The sequence below is a fragment of the Melozone crissalis genome, unplaced genomic scaffold (assembly GCF_028551555.1).
Source record: "Melozone crissalis strain CALT ecotype California unplaced genomic scaffold, PUWL_Pcris_2 ptg000029l_1, whole genome shotgun sequence".
NCBI lineage: Eukaryota > Metazoa > Chordata > Aves > Passeriformes > Passerellidae > Melozone > Melozone crissalis.
The window spans coordinates 11,942,758-11,959,791 of record NW_026535807.1 but is presented as its reverse complement, the minus strand read 5'-3'; the positions used below and the strand labels follow the sequence as shown (position 1 = coordinate 11,959,791).

Here is a 17,034-nt window from a genome sequence, read left to right as displayed (position 1 = left end):
AGTCCCCCATTGCATCCCCCTTTCCATCCCTATTGCAATCCCCACGGAAGCCCCATTACTTTCCCCTGCATTCCTTTTGCAGCTTCACTGCATCCCCCCTTGCACATCCTGATGTCCCTCTCCATCCCCGCTGTAGCCATCTTGCAGTCCTTGTCCCCCCCTGTCTCCTTTGTCACGGGCACACCAGCCCTATCCCTCCCCGCCTTTCCCGGCGCGGTAACCCCGCTTTGGCCCCCGTTTCACCCCCTTCACCCCAGCCGTGTCCCGCCTTTCCCGGTCCATCCCGCCCCGCGGAGCCGCATCCCCGCCTCTCGGAGCGCCCCGCGGAGCCGCACGGGGCGGGGGAGGCGCCGCGTTCCGCCCGGCGCTGCCATTGCGGCCAGGCTCGGCTCGGCTCGGCTCGGCTCGGCTCGGCTCGGCTCGGCTCGGTGAGAGGCGGGGGGGCGGGATGCGGGGCTGGCGGTGGCACTGACACGACCGCGGGGAAGTGACAGTGACAGGAGCGGGGGCCGTCCCGGCGGCCGGGTGTCCCCAGTCCCAGCTGTGGTATCGCCGGGGATGGGCAGCAGATCGCGAGCAAAGAGGAAATCCAAGAAAAAACATTAAAATATATATTCAAAGATTTAATTAATTTGCCTTTAACTTCCTTCCCCCTCCTCCAACAATTAATCATTTGGTGGCGAAGGGGTTGGAACATGATGATCTTTACGGTCCCTTCCAAAGCAAACCGCTTAATGACTCTAAAGGGCTCCATGGTCCCAGCTGCTGCCGCTCGGAGGATGCTGTCATTTTGCCGGCGGAGGATGCTTTGGGGGGGCCGGGGAGGGCTGTGTGCTGAGAACAGGGGCCAGGATGTGACCCTTGGACACCCCTACCCCATCCTTGCCCAGCTCTTTGCTACCCCCTCCCCGGAGCCGGCAGAGTCACCCGTGACAGCCGATGCGCCGTGCATGCTCTGCTGCGTGCGTGTGCGGCAGGATGGGGATGGCGACGGGCTCCGGAAGGAGGATGGGCACGATGTGAATCGCTAAAGCAGCAGCTGACTGGCAGCACAGCCTGCCTGGGCCATGCTTTGCATCCACCTTGTGCCCAGGCTGGCTGTCAGTGATGCTGATAGCTTGTCCCTGCATATTGCCAGCCTGGGGTGCAGCAGCAGGGTCAGGGACCAGCGCAGACTCTCTGGACAGAGACAAATGACTCAGAGATGAAGGTTTTGTGAAACACTGCTGCAGAAATAATGATTGCATTGCTGCTACCTATAAATAAATGAAGGTGAAAGGGCACATTTCCTACTCTGGGCTCATTGGAGGCTGGATTAAGATTGAGAGCTGGCTGACTGACAGATAGAGATCTTTCAAATATTAATAGATTAAATTACAACTTCTCTGTGATTAGCACCTAAAGGATCCCACAGCAAACTACACCACTGGGGAATCATAACAGTTGTTATGTCATCGTTTATAGTCAATATTATTTTTCTGGCTGCAGATGATGCAAGGGTGAGGGGGTTTCCAAGGGAAAGGGTTCACTTGCATGTTTTGGGTTTTTGTTTTTACATGGTTAGTGGTGTGAGTCAGGGCTTCTAGGGGGCCCACCTCAGTCATCAAGGTCCCTCTAAGCCCCCTGTTTCTGCAGTGGAATCTTAAAAGTGGTTAATGCTTTTTCCTTTTCAGATCTTAAAAAAAAAAAACCCAAAAACATATGTTTTTGTGCTGCTTAGCTTTCAGTGATCAGTGAGGCATGGACTGTGCTGGGTGCAGGTGGGCTGAGCAAAACCCTGGGTGCAGCAGCAGTTGTGCAGCCCCGTCCTGATGAGCACAGCCCAGGACAGCCTTTGTGCCTGAGTGTTGGCAGTGATGGCATCCATGTGATTCTTGTTTGTGAAATCCCTGCCTGGCCTTTCTCAGGGCTGCCCAGTGCATCAGCTGCCAGTTTCCTCTTCCAACCCGGGGGCCTTCTGCCTTGGGGTGGGTTTTGTGCTGCTGCTGCCTCTCTTGTGGGGCTTAGAAAAAAATTAAAGATACATCTGAGCTGCATTCTTGGGTCTTGCCCAGCCTCCCTGGAGTGACACACTGAGCTTGAAAGAGGAAGAATACGTTTGTTCCATGGCTTTGGAAATGTTTTCAACATGCTGATCTCTGTAGTGACCCACAGACCCCTTCCACCTGTTGGCCCCTCTCTTTGCAGGTGTTGAGATCCTTGCTTGAATCTGACACAGGGGAAGAAGCAGCAAACAAATGGAGATGTGGAGCCACCCCTTAGCATCTGTCCTGAGACCACCCCATTAGCTGGGCTGCCTCGTTCTGGGGATTGTCCCAGGTGGGAGGCAGGCTGTGGGGTTAGTGCTTGTTGCCAGCATGGGAACCAGTGCTCCTGCATTGGCATCCCCTGCCCTGCCATGTGTTCAGTGTGCTCGGCCTTATCACTGCCTGATCACACATCATTTATCAGAGTTGCCTAATTGATGTTTCCAAGTTAATTTATGAAGTGTGTGGAGATCCTTGTGAGAAGCAGTAGCACCACTTGGGGCCACTTGCTGTGACTTTTGGTCACAGGGCACCTCAGAATGATGGATGAGCTGTGGTATGATGACTTATGGCTGTTACCAGAGGGCTTGTTTTATTTTTAAACCCACAGCAGCTTAAAAAGCTACCCTGCAGCTGCTAGCAAAGGACTGTGCTGGGGCCTGGGGTGATGGGGCCTGGTCTCAGTGCAGCAGGGAGGGTTAGCATTCCTGGATGGGCAAGGCACCATTGTCACCGTGGGTGCTCCCAGAGCCGGTGAGCCAGTGTCCCTGCAGCACTGACGGGTGCAGGGGTGGCTGACAGCGGGTGCTGGGGGCTGTGGTGATGGTGGCTGTCCCTGCCTGCACAGCTGAGCCTGCTGACACTCTCCTCCATCGAGTTAGCCATGGAAATCAGTGGCGATGCCCTGACCAGGCAGAAGGAGGTTTGGAAGTGCCATGGGGCTGCCCGTGCTCCTGTTCCCTCAGGCACCCGCGGCCAGCGGGCCCCGAGCGGGGCCTGCCGGGTGTGCAGGGCCGGCATTTGGGCACCGGGCTCACCTGGTGTACAGGGCAGGCACTGGGCACCGGCCTTACTTGGGTGCAGGACTGGCACTGGGCACCGGGCTCACCTGGGTGCACGGCCGGCACTGGGCACCGGCCTTACCTGGGTGCAGGACTGGCACTGGGCACCGGCCTTACCTGGCGTGCACGGCCGGCACTGGGCACCGGGCTCACCTGGGTGCAGGACTGGCACTGGGCACCGGGCTCACCTGGGTGCACGGCCGGCACTGGGCACCGGCCTTACCTGGGTGCAGGGCTGGCACTGGGCACCGGGCTCACCTGGGTGCAGGGCCGGCACTGGGCACCGGCCTTACCTGGGTGCAGGGCTGGCACTGGGCACCGGGCTCACCTGGGTGCAGGGCCGGCACTGGGCACCGGGCTCACCCGGTGTGCAGGGCCGGCATTGGGCACCGGGCCCACCTGGGGAGCGTTGGCTGCCATGGCCCTGCCGAAACGCTCCGGCCTGATGGGGACAGCACTGCCCGGGACCTGCGGCCGTGGCAAGGGAAGCTCTCCGGGATTTTCTGCCTTGAAGCAGCCCCCAGCACTGATGCCGCGTGGCTCCGGTGCACCTGTTGATCGGCCCCCGTGAATGTCACAGCCGGAATCTGCCAGCGAGCTCAGGCCAGCGTTTCGCTGCCTCCCCGGTGATTTCCTGCGGCTGCGCTCCGCTCCAGCCCGTCTCACACAGGGGGAGGGGAGGGGCACGGGCAGCGCTTGGAAAAGCACCTCTAAGACAAAGAGGAAGGGGATGAGCAGCAGCTTAGCTGGCTTTGTTCTAATAGCAGTAATCACCTGAAGGGCGAGCATGAGCCCGCGGCGCTGGGTGCGCGCAGCCCTGCCCGGGCGCTGGGCCCGGCTCTCCCCGCCGCGCTCCCCATGGCCGCTCCTTTGCTCCTGCCTGGAACAAGTGCACCCAGCGGGTTCTATCGTACAAAGCGCCGTATTTACATAAACAGGGCAGAGGTTGGTCAGAAGGTGAATATGAGACGTCTTGAAAGGAAGTTGGTGGCTTAAACACCCCGAGCTCACCGGGCCGCGGAGCCTGGAGGGAGGAGTGAAAGCAGAGCTGCGATTTTGACCTTGTTCTTTTCCTCTCCTGACAGCGTTTCAGACACTGCCGCTGCCCACAGCGAGTAGGGCTTGTGCCGAGAGGAGGAGGGGATCTCTGCAAGGTAAGCCGGGCTTTTTAAAGGCTTTCTCCTCGTTTAGCTTTCTAAAAGCGGTGTGGAGATGGAGGCGGAGGTGGCGATCGCAGGGGCTTCCACCATCCCGCGCCTTCTGCTTCCTGCAGCCCTCTCTCGTTACGGGTCACCGAGGGGAACAATGGCGATTTCCGTGCTTAATTTCTGCCCTGTTTTAGTGACATAGCAAAAGGCAGCCAGTGCTCTGGGGTGGCTCCCTCGCAGCCCTGCTCGCATGGATAAGTTTATCGCTTGCATAATAAAATGTTTATCTACGAACAAGCCATGCTGAGAGCAAGGATCTTTCTACAAAGTGTTAATTAAACGAATAACGACGTGTTGTTGCGGCTTGAAGACGGAAATGAGGTTTAGCTTTGTAAAGGAGGTGCCTGGTGGAAATATTTACAGCATTCCTCGAACTTCAGTTATTTTTCTATTTTCCCTGGGGGAAGAGGGCAAATCTGGCTGATGTTCCAGAGGTTCTGGACACCGTTTCTCCGGGTTGTGTGTACCGTGGGGTCCAGTGTGATCCCGTGTGACTGTGTCTGGGGCTGTGACTGTGGCGATTGTGTGTCTGTTTCATGGCATCACATACCGCACCCACCACCGGGAGTCTTGCAGGAAGCTGGAAAAAATCCGACTGTCCTGACACGGGGAAATGTGGAGGTGGTGATGGGGGGTGAGTGGCTGGGGGGAGAGCAGGCATGCAGGATGTTTCGTTTTACAAATGTGAGACAAAAGCGAAATGCCGAGGAAAGGGGGAGCCGTGAGTTGGTTTGCAGGGGGAATTAGAGGAGATGTGTGTGTGGCAGCGTTTAATCTCTTAAGGAGAAAAATATATCCCAGCTGCCTGTGGTAGGGAGAGTTCAGGGACAAATATGACATTGTGCAAGAGCTTGCCCTTGCTCCGAGTGTCCTCCACCTGCTGTCCCTGAGGCTTGTCTGGAGGATGCTGGGGAGCAGGGATGGAGAACCTGTTATCCACAGGAAGTGCAAAATGTGGGGCAGAGGTGAGGAAGTGGGGGTGGAGATAAATTTGTTTCTGATAAGGGCTGGACACTAAAGAGTGCCCTGCCAAGTTCTTTCCTTCTGTTCCCGAGCCCATTAATAGGCTCTGCTGCCTTGATTAGTTGGTGCCTGTGCAGAGCTGTAATGAGAGCTGGGCTCAACCCATCAGTTCTAGGTCAGTGGTTGTGTGCTGGGGATTTGGGATCAGGCAGGAGGAGAAAGGAGACAGAGCTGGGTGCCTGCCTCCAAAAAGAAGCAGAAAAGAAGTGTGGAGCCTGCCTGAAGTTGGCCCTGCCTGCACTCATGGTGGGGGAAAGGCTGCCTGCACCCCTCGGGGGCTGTGCTTGCTGTGTCTGCAAAGGGTCCCAAGGGCCACGCTGTGCCCTGTCATCCCAGACATGTTTCATGCCTGTTTGAGATGTGCTCTCCTGAGGGGATAACATTGCAGTGATTAAATCCATTAGGGAGCCAGAAGAAATAGGTGGGTTTTAAAACTGAAGGAGACGCTGCTGTGCTCCTGAAGGATATCTGCCTCTTGCAGATCTGCTTTCCTCCTCATCTGGCAGCAGAGTTCTCGTTTAGCAAGGATTTGTCATAATTTCTGGTGGTTAACCTCAGAACTTTCCCTAAATGCAGGCAGGTGAGGCTGAGTAGTGAAGAGCAGCATGGACCTGGATATGCTGAACATGTTTGTCATCGCTGGTGGCACCCTGGCTATCCCCATCCTGGCCTTTGTGGCCTCGTTCCTCCTCTGGCCCTCGGCGCTGATTCGCATCTACTACTGGTGAGTGTGTGAGCCCCTGCTCTCGGTGTGCTGGGGGAACCTGCACCCAGCAGGGCCCCCACACGTGGGGCAGGGTGGTGTGGGCAGGGCTGGGTGTTGCTGAGCTCCTCCAGGGCCAGGCCAGCTGTGTGCAGCTTTAAACAAATCTGGGAGAAGAAAATGGCATTTTCCTATTGCATTTTTGCTGTGAAGGCCTGTGTCTGTCCCAGGGGTTTGGCTGTGCCAAGGGGCAGCTGGCCAGGCTGACACTGCAGTGCCAGCTTGCAAGATCTCTCCAAGCCTCTCTGGGTTCCTTTCCCCAAGGACAGGACTGAGCCTGGGAAGAGCGCTGCCATTGCAGCATCTCCACCAGCGTGGCAGCTGTGGAGTCTGGTGACCTCCCTCCCACTCCATCAATGTGCCTGTGCTGTGGGTGTCCCTGGGCTCACATGCTCCATCCCAGCTGACAGCCTGCTCACAGGCAGGGACTTTTCCCTCATTAGTAATTATGGATGAGGCTTTTCTCTTCCTCTGTTTTTTTTGGAATGGAGCATCAGAGAAGATGGAGGGATGCTTTTCCTTATCCCCTTGAATCTTGTCCTTTCTGATATCAGGAGGCAAGCACTAAATCCTTCAGTCCTCCTTTGTCCCTGGAAAAGAGGAAATCAGAGATAAGCCCACTGGCAGCTTTCCTCTCTGGGTTTGTTGCAAGGAAAGGCTGGACTAACCCTCTTCAGAAGTCAGGGCAGAGTCTCATCCCCAGCATGGAGCAGGCAGCAGCAGCAGACAGCACAGGCAGAGCAGGCAGGGTGTCAGGCTGCCCTCATGTGCTGCTGCTAGATGGTGGCTCCTACAGTCCTACAGTGCAGCTCAGGGGTGTTTCCAAATCCAAGTGACCTCCTGTGAGAGGAAGCTGTTTGTCCATTGCAGCAATGGGATGAAGCCTGTTCCTAAAGGCACTTTAATTAGCAGCCTTTTATTACAGCATCTGAGAGAGGAGGGAGCATGGGATGAAAGCCCCAGTGATGGGATCACCACTCAGCAGAGGAGAGCAGGCAGTGTCACAGCCTTCTGCTGCCCCATGGGTGTCTGGGTGGTACTGGGCTTGGCAGGCAAAGTGGTTTATTCCTTTGGATATGTGAGCAGCTGGCGGACGCCAGGGGGGACCCTGATGGGCTGAGGTTGTGAGGAGGATCCCTGCAAAGCACTGCAGGGTGAGTGTGGTCAGGGTGAAGCCTTCAGCAGCCACAGGCAGGGTGGCAGGACAGGGCAAAGGAGGTGCAGGGTCTGTGCCAGGAGCTTGGAGGAGCCAGGCTGGGTGGAAGGTAGAGAATTCCCTGCTGCCTTTGTTCTTTTGGGACTGCAGATAGGGAGCTGAGTGAAAATGCACTGTGGGCAGGTTGGTCTGTGTCTGGGTGAGGGAGGGAGCATGTGAGCAGGGGTCAGAAGGACTGTCTTCTTTTGAAGAGTGTGGTCGCCCCATATCTCTCTTCCAGCATTTTTGGCAGTATGGAATTCTTGCAGGAGTAATTGCAATGCACTGTGTGTCATGGGCACCTCTTTTGTTAGGGACAGTGGATGAGAAGCATGGGTTTGCCCTTACTCTTCCTTTTCTATTGGCTTCTTTCCAAGCTGGAGCTTTTTGGAGGGTGAAATGACTGTGTTTCCCCATCAGGAGAGGTGCAGGAAGCACGCCATGCTGCCCTGCTCTTCCAGCCCCATGCAGCTCCAGCTTTGCAGCACTGTTCCTGGGAGGTGCCGGGGAAGCTTCTCCCTTCTCCCCTAATTCCCTGCCCCCTCCTTCTCCTCAGGGCCAGTCTGTGTCCTCAGCTGGCACAGTCAGGGGTCACTCTGGGCCCCCTCAGCCACGGCCTCTCTGCTTTCCCTGCTGCTAATGCCTTCCTGCCTGGCAGGATGTCCAGGGCTGCCCCGCTGACCCCGGCCCTGGAACCGCTCTGCCTCTGCTGCCACAGGGCTTAATCACTTTAGCTGATGCCACTAAGTGAGTTAACACCTTGTGAGGGATCAGTTCAGCTTTGCACAGATTATTTTGCCTTCTGCTGAATTGATCCATTAGGATCAGTTGCTAAAAATGTTTATCATCTTGCCCATTGGTAGTTCACACCAGTGCCTTTGAGGCAAGGACTCTTAAGACACTTATTAGGGAGAAATTCACCTCTCCTTGTAGGACCAGCACAGAGCTGAGATGCTGCTTAAGTCCCACTAACCCCCTCGAAAAAGGGATTATGCTAAAAGAGGATTTCACTATGCATAAGCTTTGAGTGGGCAGAGAGGTAGGACAGTCCAGAAGCGTTGGTGACCTTGCTCTTGTGCCTTAAATAAACTCTGATACAGCATGTAAAAGCACTTGCCAGTGTTTTGGCCACCAGGAGTAGCCCAGCAGTTGTCCTGGCAAGGGTTGTATGTGAGCACAGGGGAAAGGCAGACCAAGGGGCCCCATTCCCTGCCGTGGGCTGCACGTACACATCATGTGTCCCAAGTGTCACCGATAATCTCTGCCCAGGTCCCTCTGGCCAGCAGTTCTGCTGCATCCTCTGAGCAGGCTGCAAGCATGTGCTGGCAGGACTGTCTGCCTCTGCTTTGGAGGAACAGCCTTGGGGTTAGCCTGCTATCTTCTGGGGTGCTAAACCCAGTGTAGGGATGGTCCACTCCAGTCCTTTGTGTGTGTATAAATACATTTTCAAAGGCTGTCTAGCTGGTCCATGGGAATTGGGTTTCTTGACAGATCCACCTTATCCACCTGGGAGAACTGTCTCCCTTGGCCTGCCCATCCTGTACCCCGCTTTGCCACTTGTGCTGCCCCCCTCTCTTGAGTCTCTGTCCTCATACCAGCCTTTGGGCATTTTCTCTTTCACCATTGTTGTTTTGGCCCATTTCCATTGCTAAATGAGTTATTTAAGGTATTTTTTTAAAGTTCTTAACAGACAGAGTGTCTCCACAAACCATCTGCAGTGCAGCCAGCAGCCAGTTCTACACCTGTCCAGGGAACACATGCCCAGGGTTAATCCCAGTAGTCCCATTATGGCACCAGTGAGAGCCCAGCCTAACTGGCCTTAATAAGCCAAAAAAAATCTGTGGCTGCCTTCAGACTCCTCAGCTGCCTTCTGTCATAGCTGGACCCTGGTCTTGTCTTCCTCAGTGGTGTTTTCCCCTTGTTTGCAGCCTTGGTCTTGTCTTGCTCAGTGGTGTTTTGTCCCTGTTTGCAGGTACTGGCGCCGAGCCCTGGGCATGCAGGTCAGATACGCAACCTACGATGATTATCAGTTCTGTTATTCCTACAGAGGAAGGCCTGGGTACCGACCATCCATCCTGATGTTACATGGCTTCTCTGCCCACAAGGACATGTGGCTCTCCATAGTCAAGGTGGGATTCTGTTTCTGTCATGTTGCTCCTCACTGAGAGTTGATGGTGCTGGGCTTGGGGGCAGTGTGGGGAGCCCAGTGATTGCATGCATGGGATGGGGTGAGTGCTGTAACATGCTGGGAACACACTGCTTAGCTCCATGCCCATTGCTTGCTGCCTCCCTTCACCCTGTAATGTGCAAGGCAGCAGGGGAAGAGCAGGACACACCTGCTGCCTCCATGGGAGGCAAGTCTTGGCCGTGCTCTCTCATCATGTCATCCTTGGTGCATGAGCAACCAGGGCTGTCATGGGGAGAGTGACCCCCTCTGCTCCCACCTGGGCTCCCCATTTGCCATCCCTGGGCTTTGCAGCAGTTTCCCTGCACTGTAACCAGCCCTGGTTTGTTTCTTCAGTTTCTGCCAAAGAACCTGCACTTGGTATGTGTGGACATGCCTGGGCACGAGGGTACGACTCGCTCGGACTTGGATGATTACTCCATTAGTGGGCAAGCTAAGAGAATACACCAGGTAAAGCTCCAGCATCACATCATTCTGCAGAGGGATGTGGGGACATGAGGGTTGCAGAACCCCCTGAGTCTGTCTTGTGTGGCCTCACTCTCTCCCTTCCCAGGCAGCCAGAGCCACCAGCCTCAAGCTTTTGAGTAGAATTTCTCTAATGACCTGACCCCATGCTGTTGTTTCCTCTCTCCTAACAATGCTCCTTCTGCTCCCTGCCAGTTCGTGGAGTGCATCAAGCTGAACAGAAAGCCCTTTCATCTGGTTGGCACTTCCATGGGGGGAAATGTTGCTGGTGTCTATGCTGCTCAGTACCCAGAAGATATTTGCAGCCTGACCCTCATCTGTCCTGCAGGTGGGCAAGGCAGGGGAGGGAGACAGAGAGGGCAAGCAGAAGCCAGTGCAAAAGTTCAGGGCAGAGCTGGATGCAGCATAGATGTGTAGTGCAAAGCATGTATAAATAATTTTTATTTACACTCTGGAAATCTCTGGCAAGGCACAAGAGAAAATCACAGCTTTGTGCTGACTACTCTTCTCCAGGGGTTTGGTGTTTGCCCCACTGTGCTTTGGTTAGGGTCAGAAACTAGAGCAAATGGGACAAGTTCTGCTCTGGAGAAAAATGCCTTTCCCTTGGCAGGCACTTTACATGGCATGTCTGCAGCCTCTCAGTTCAGGAGCAGGATTCAAGACTGCAGCAGGAATGGCCTCCCCATTCTGGCCTCCTGAAAGCCCTGGTGTGCTGAAGGCCTGGGGCTTTGGGAGCTGGAGAGCTCTGACCTCCCACCTTTGGGTGCCTGCAGTGGGAAGAGCGCTTGAGGGCTGGGCACAGGTCAGCAGGGTGTCCCCTCCATCCCCTCTGTCCCCTCTGTCCCCAGCATCCCCTGGACAGGGGCTCAGGGGAGCCTGGGCAGGATATGCTGCAGGAGCCATAGCAGGCAGAGAGCTTCTCTGCCAGGGAGGCTTTGCTGCATCCCAGTTGTCATAGCAGCTCCTTTCCCTCCCACACAAGGAAAGCAGCTTCCAAATAAGCACTAAGGAATGAAACAAAGCAAATGTTACCTAGCTACCAAGCTCTGGGGGCGTTGGGTTCCCACTCCCCTCTGGGAGAAGTGTTGACTGCCTCTCTGGCTGTTTCTGGGTGTGAAACCTCTGTGTGGGGGATGCAGAAAGGTTTAGGATTAAATTGCTGGGGAATTTTTCTTCAGTGGTGCATGCAGATGGGGGTGCTGAAATTTTCTGTCCAGCCCTGTGCAGTGGCAGCCTGGGCACTGGTGTTTGCATGTGATGAGCACATAAATAAGCACTATAGCTTTGCTGAAGTAGTCATGCATGTCTGCACCTCATGCTGTGCCAGCCTGTGGGGGGGCCAAGCCCTGGAGCAGGAGGGAGGCTGGGTACCTCTGGGTGCATTTTGAAGTGGCTATATGTACAGATGTTTTCTTCCCCTCTTTTTATATTTTTTTTTTAAACAGTGAGCAGGCAGGAAGCCAGAGGCAGGGATGAGGGAGGTCAGCACAAGGATGCTCTTTTGTTTGGGCTGTTTTGGGGGGCATCTCATCTGGATTTCACTCCTTCTCATTTCCCCCAGGCCTGCCAAGTACCACTGACAGCAAGTTCATCAAGCAGCTGCGGGAGCTGCAGGAGTCCAAGCGCATTGACAGGATCCCTTTGATCCCCTCCACCCCTGAGGAGATGGCAGACATGCTGAAGCTTTGCTCCTATGTTCGCTTCAAGGTGCCGCAGCAGGTGAGGAACCAGCACTGCTTGTGGAGGTGGGAAAGGGGAGCCTGCAGGTGGTGAGGAGGTTTTGCTTCTCCCTGAGCCTACGTGGTGGCAACTGAGGCAGTGCTGGGAGTAGAGCCAGAGCTGCCAACCCTGCCATCACCCAGGTGAGACACACCCAGCCCCACTCCCTGCATTTTTCCAGCACTTTCCCTTCAAACCCCCTTTTCCAAGCTCCCTCTGGCACTCCCTGCTGGAATTCCTCCTCCTGTGAAGTTTTTGGCAGCAGGCTGGGATGTAGAAGGGTTTTTTAATAAATATGGCTGGCGGGAAGCATTAAATAACTAAGGCAGCTGTTGTCTGATGTGGAGGGAGATTGTTCTCTGCTTTTTAAGTAAAAGTAATGGAAATGTTAATTGCGTCATTGTCAAGGAGAGGAACTTGGTGAGGGGCTGGCTATTAAACTAGTTTTCCTTAGGAAGTCTGGAGTGAGTAGATTGGAGAGTAAGAAAAAAAATGTAAGGTAGTGCCAAGACCTTTTGTGTTTTTGCCAAAAGAGTACAAGAAGAAAGAAAAGTGCAGTCATGGCTGAGGTGGCTGCTGGCCAGGGGCAGAAATTGGGTCTGCATCATAAAAGACAATATTCCTTGTTGCTGAAATATACATTGCTTAAGCGTGGTTTCAACAGCCCCACATGCTTAGGAAGAAGCTCACACTGGGGCCAGACTTGCTGGGGAGACAAGGGCTGCTCTTGGGTGCCCTTGGGCAGGCTCAGCCCTGTGCAGGGCTGCCCCCCTCCAGCAGCTCTCCTCTGTCTCCCTGCAGATCCTCCAGGGCCTCGTCGACGTTCGCATCCCACACAATGAATTCTACCGGAAACGTAAGTGCACGGAGGCAGCCTCCTCACCGGGCTTTCCTGCAGGATCCCCAGGGCCTGGGGACCTGCTGCTGCCAGCCCCCAGGTCCCCAGCACATGGGTGTGCCCCAGCATCCCCGGGCTGTGTGGCTGAGGGTGGGAGGGGGCAGTGTCATTGACAGATCTGGGGACACACCTGGGTCACTGGTAGCAATGCACTGCCACCCCCACTGGTGACAGGGCTGTTGCTTCACCCTCGCCCTTCCATCTGGGCTAACAAGCACCTGTGAGGAGATTGTTTAGCTCAGGGCTCCTCTTCAGCTGGGCTTGGTGGCAGGGCAAGGGCAGCCCATCTTCTCTGCATGGGTTTCCCAGTGAGGGGACACTAGCAGGACCTCTTGGGCCCTCTTTGAGACAGGAAGGCCAAACATCTCCCTGTAGGACTGACTCTCCTCTTGCCCCACTAGTGTTTTTAGAAATCGTGGATGAAAAGTCCAGGCACTCCCTCCATGAGAACATGAGCAAGATCAAAGCACCGACACAGGTCATCTGGGGAAAGCAGGACCAGGTAGGCAGCCCCCTGCACATCCCCCACAGACCTGTCTCCATCTCTGCCTGTGCCCACCCACGGGGCACAGGGGGGCTGTGCTGCTCTGCAGGGAGCTGGCACTTGTGTCAGTCCCCAGTGGGTTTAGAAAGGGGCTCAGCAGGGTGATGGGCAGAAAGATGACAGCCAGCTTTCCAGAGGGAGGAGAGGGCAGTGCCATGGGGGGCAGGTGGGGGGTAGGTGCCAGCACTGAAGCAGGTACGGGCTGGGGAGAAGAATAAAGTGTCAGTGAAGAGAGTTGTCCTGGCAACTGGGAAGAGATGTGCTGTTTGTGGGCAAGCTTTGACTCTTAGGGTTTGTTTCAGAGGCAGGAGTGGGAGGGAAGATGTGGGAGGAAGCAGGCTGCAGGCATGCAGAAGGCTCTACAAATGCAGAGATGCAAGTGTTTGCTTGCAGTAATACCTTTGCACTGAGACAGCAGCTGAAAATCACACAAGAGAGCTGCCTGCTGCATGCTGGGACTGGCACTTGCAGCCTCCCTGCCCTGTCCCCAGGCATCACACAGACTGTGCCTGCATCCCTGCTCCACATCGGGAGCAGAATCACCATCTCTGGATGTGTTTAAAACAAGACTGGACATGGCACTTGGTGCTGTAGTCCAGTTGAGGTGTTAGGGCGTAGGTTGGACTCGATGATCTTAGGGCTCTCTTCCAGTCTCATCATTCTGTGATTCTGTGATCTCAGTTGGACCCAGCAGGGTTTCTGCAGCGTGCAGCAAACCCCCTCTGTGGCTGTGGCAGTGACTGCCTTTCCCTGCCGTGCAGGTGCTGGATGTTTCTGGTGCCAGTGTTCTGGCAGGGGCCATCCCAGACTGCCACGTGTACATCCTGGAGAACTGCGGCCACTCGGTGGTGGTGGAGCGGCCCCGCAAGACAGCCAACCTCATCCTGGAGTTCCTGGCACTGCTGCACAGCATAGACAACAACAAGAAGCAGGCCTGAGCGTGGCAGGGAGCCGCGTGCCCACGCCAGGTTCACTTGTAAAGTACTGCAGCTTTGATACGTTCTCAGGGATCTTGTACGAACCGGGGTCCATGTGCCAAAGTCCCTGAGGAAGGCAGAATCACTGATCCCCAAACCTATAGCACCACTGGCACAGCAACCTGGGCTCATTGAGCAACCTCCATAGATGCAGGAACAGAAGCAGAGTATCTCCCTTTTCTACTTAGAGGTAAGGTAGAAATGAGCTGAAATCACCCAGTGCTCATCACACGGCCACCCATCTTACCTGGGTTACCAGCACGTAGTTGTTCATGACATTTACCTAAACTAGATATGAAATGTAGGAAGATATCTGGAATCCTGGACTGAGACTGAGACTTAACAATATTTTGACTACTTAGAGTCCATCGTGTTGCATGCTGCTGTGCTGTAAGAGAACCCCCAAGTGCTCCAGGCGTCTGCTTGAGTGCCCTTTGTGTAGCTCCTGATCTCATGATTTATCCAGAAAACAACAGAAAACTTCATGTGTGGAAGTCCAATGACTGTATGTGCAAAAATGTTTACACTCTGAGTGGGTTTTTCTAAATCTCTGAATAGCTCCTGTGTATTTGTAATGCCTTAACGTTGCCCAGGGCGTGGTGTCTGTGCACAGCCCACCTTGCCCAGGGCTGGTTCTACCTGAGGGTGGGCACAGCCAGTGACCACGGGGTGCAGGCAGCAGCTGTGGCACTGCTGTGGGGCTGGGGCACTGGGAGCTGCCCTGAGCCCGAGTCAGCAATAAACCCATGGCCAGGGTGGGATCCAGCCCCCCAGGGTGAACTCTTGTCTCAGCTCCTCTATCGCACCGTGCTGCTGAACACCTGGATGTAAATAATGACTTTCTTAATGAATTCTGTGAATTCTGCAAAAGCCAATGCCACTGGAACAGGCTGAGGGGTGGGAGGGGGCTGTGTGTGCCCAGCACAGGGAATGGTGAGGAGGGGTCAGCTCGCCCACGAGGTGCTGGGCCGTGGTGGGGAAAGGTACAATGTGCTTCTGCAGCTGCTCCATGAGCACAGCTCCTGAGCAAGGGAAGCTGTGGGTGGGAACAGGCAGTACAGGCAAGCTGCACTTTACAGGCTGCAAGGTGATGTTCAGGGATGATCCTGCGCCTCTCCAGGTCCCTCACTGCCTGTCCCAGGGACAGAGCTCTGGTCCAGGTCCCAGGCAGGACCAGGGGTGCTGGAGGGCAAGGCAGTGTGTGGTGCCCTCAAAGGCAGAGCAGCAGGAGGCTGTCACCCCTCAGTCACCCCAGCCCTCCTCAGGGGTGACAGGGGGTGCTGTTAGTGTCCCCCCACTGACAGCTTCCTGAGGTACCCGGATCTGTACATACATCTGAAACTCCCTGTCAGCTTCTTGGCTCTTTTTAAGAGAAGAAACATTGTTCTTTTAGAAATAAATAGAAATTTGCTGTTAATTGCTTGGTATTGTTTCTACTACCGGAGTTGGTTTAAAGAACAAAATTGCTGGTAGTTTTATGTGGTAAAAGCCAGAAAAACTTGTTCAGTATCTATATGGTTTCTCATGCCACAGATTGCTGTATGCAAAGGATTTATATGGCTATTAAAATCTAGTGATTTAAGGAGTCCATGGTGCAATGACTACTTTTTTCCTTTGAAGAAGGTGGCTGTGGTGTGGGATGACACAGGGATCTTGCTCTGCTGCTTCTTTCCTGTCACATTTCCGGGGGGATGCAGGTTTTGGCTCAGGGAATGTTTTGTAAATGGAAAGAGAGATGTTGAAGACACAGAAGGCTCAAGTCTCATTTCTTCAATGACAACGCACTTTCCTTTTTTTCACATTATTAGGAGAAGGTGGCACCAAACACCCAAAAAGAAAATAAAACCTCAAGGGGCAAGGGAATTGTGTTTTAAGCACCAAGATTCCTCTTTAAACCCTTGCAAGCATGTTAAATACCAATTTCATCTATTATTGCAAGTCTTACTGAACCCATACACTGTGCTAGGAATAGCATTGCATCAATTTGCAGGCAAAAGTATTTGCATTTCTCCTTTCCCCAGGAGGCTCTTGAGGCTCAGCAGCTGCATTGTTTGCCAGAGGAGCTGCAGGGAGGGCTGAGGAGCATCTTCCTGGCTGTGCCCTGCCACTGCTGCAGTGATGCATGCACCAAGGTGACCCTGATAATGATCACAGAGGTGGGAGGGGGCTTCTCCCCCACAGGTAGGGGAGGTTGGGGTGGCTCAGAGCATCTGCACCATGTTTTGCAGTAGTTGAGCAATAAAAACCCTCAGGTCTATATTGGAGGGGGCCCAGACTGGCCCCAGAGCAGCTGAGCCCACTGGAGAGGTAAGGATGCAAACTGCCTGCACCTGCAAGCACACCTGGTGCTGCTCCCATCAACCCTCCCTTCCTGCTGGGAGCCAGAAAAGCCCCAAACAGGGCTCACCCCCTGGATCTGGCTGCTGTCCCCTTAGCACTGAAGCCCCACACCAAAGAGGGCTCACCCCTTGGATCTGGCTGCTGTCCCCCTGGCTCTGAGCTCCCAGGGAGCCCTCGTCACCAGCAGGTACAGGGCTGGGCTGGGCGGGGGCTTGGGCTGCTCCTGGTGGGTTTTTGTATCTCGAGGCTTTGGCTGCTCCTGGTGGGTGTTTGTGTCTTGAGGGCAGAATTCATGGAACTATAAGGAAACTACTGGATCCCAGTCGTGGCAAGCCCAGGTACTGGAACCTGCACATCCTGGCGTGGCAGGAGGGAGGAGGTGTCCTTTTGGTGTGCTGTCCCATGGATGAGCATTGCTTTCCTTGGGACCATGTGGCTGAACTGGGTCTGCCCTGGGGCTGGGCTGGGCCATGAGGCTCATGGAGGTTCACACAAAAGCTGAGTGAGGAGTAGGCCCTTGGTTGTTGTGGGTCTTGAGAAGGCTGTTGCACTGTATTCTGAAAAGAGGCTCCAAAACATAACAGGGCTGGCTTGAAATAAATCTGATACTGCCTCTGAGCAAGCTGAGC

At 54.7% G+C, this 17,034-nt stretch overlaps 1 protein-coding gene across 2 annotated transcripts; it reads left to right on the top strand.

Moving 5' to 3' along the window:
• Positions 1–410: 410 nt before the first annotated feature.
• ABHD6 (abhydrolase domain containing 6, acylglycerol lipase) lies at positions 411–15,166 on the top strand. 2 transcript variants are annotated; one of them, XM_054280846.1, is made up of 10 exons: positions 411–428; positions 4,174–4,242; positions 5,896–6,043; positions 9,250–9,406; positions 9,799–9,912; positions 10,123–10,255; positions 11,489–11,646; positions 12,448–12,502; positions 12,946–13,046; positions 13,850–15,166. In XM_054280846.1, the coding sequence occupies exons 3-10, from the start codon at positions 5,925–5,927 to the stop codon at positions 14,024–14,026; spliced, it is 1,014 nt and encodes a 337-aa protein (XP_054136821.1). In that variant the 5' UTR covers positions 411–428; positions 4,174–4,242; positions 5,896–5,924; the 3' UTR covers positions 14,027–15,166. The 2 variants fall into 2 exon arrangements, with proteins under 2 accessions (XP_054136821.1, XP_054136819.1); XM_054280844.1 differs by lacking the exon at positions 411–428 and having other exon boundaries at positions 4,140–4,242.
• The last annotated feature ends 1,868 nt before the right edge of the window (positions 15,167–17,034 follow it).

What these genes read in the sequence shown, in the direction of transcription:
- ABHD6 (XM_054280846.1), top strand. Translation starts at nt 5,925, where the DNA reads ATGGACCTGGATATGCTGAACATGTTTGTCATCGCTGGTGGCACCCTG. An exon ending in CTGATTCGCATCTACTACTG is followed by an intron (nt 6,044 to 9,249) that starts GTGAGTGTGTGA and finishes CCCTGTTTGCAG; the next exon opens with GTACTGGCGCCGAGCCCTGG. An exon ending in CAATGAATTCTACCGGAAAC is followed by an intron (nt 12,503 to 12,945) that starts GTAAGTGCACGG and finishes TTGCCCCACTAG; the next exon opens with TGTTTTTAGAAATCGTGGAT.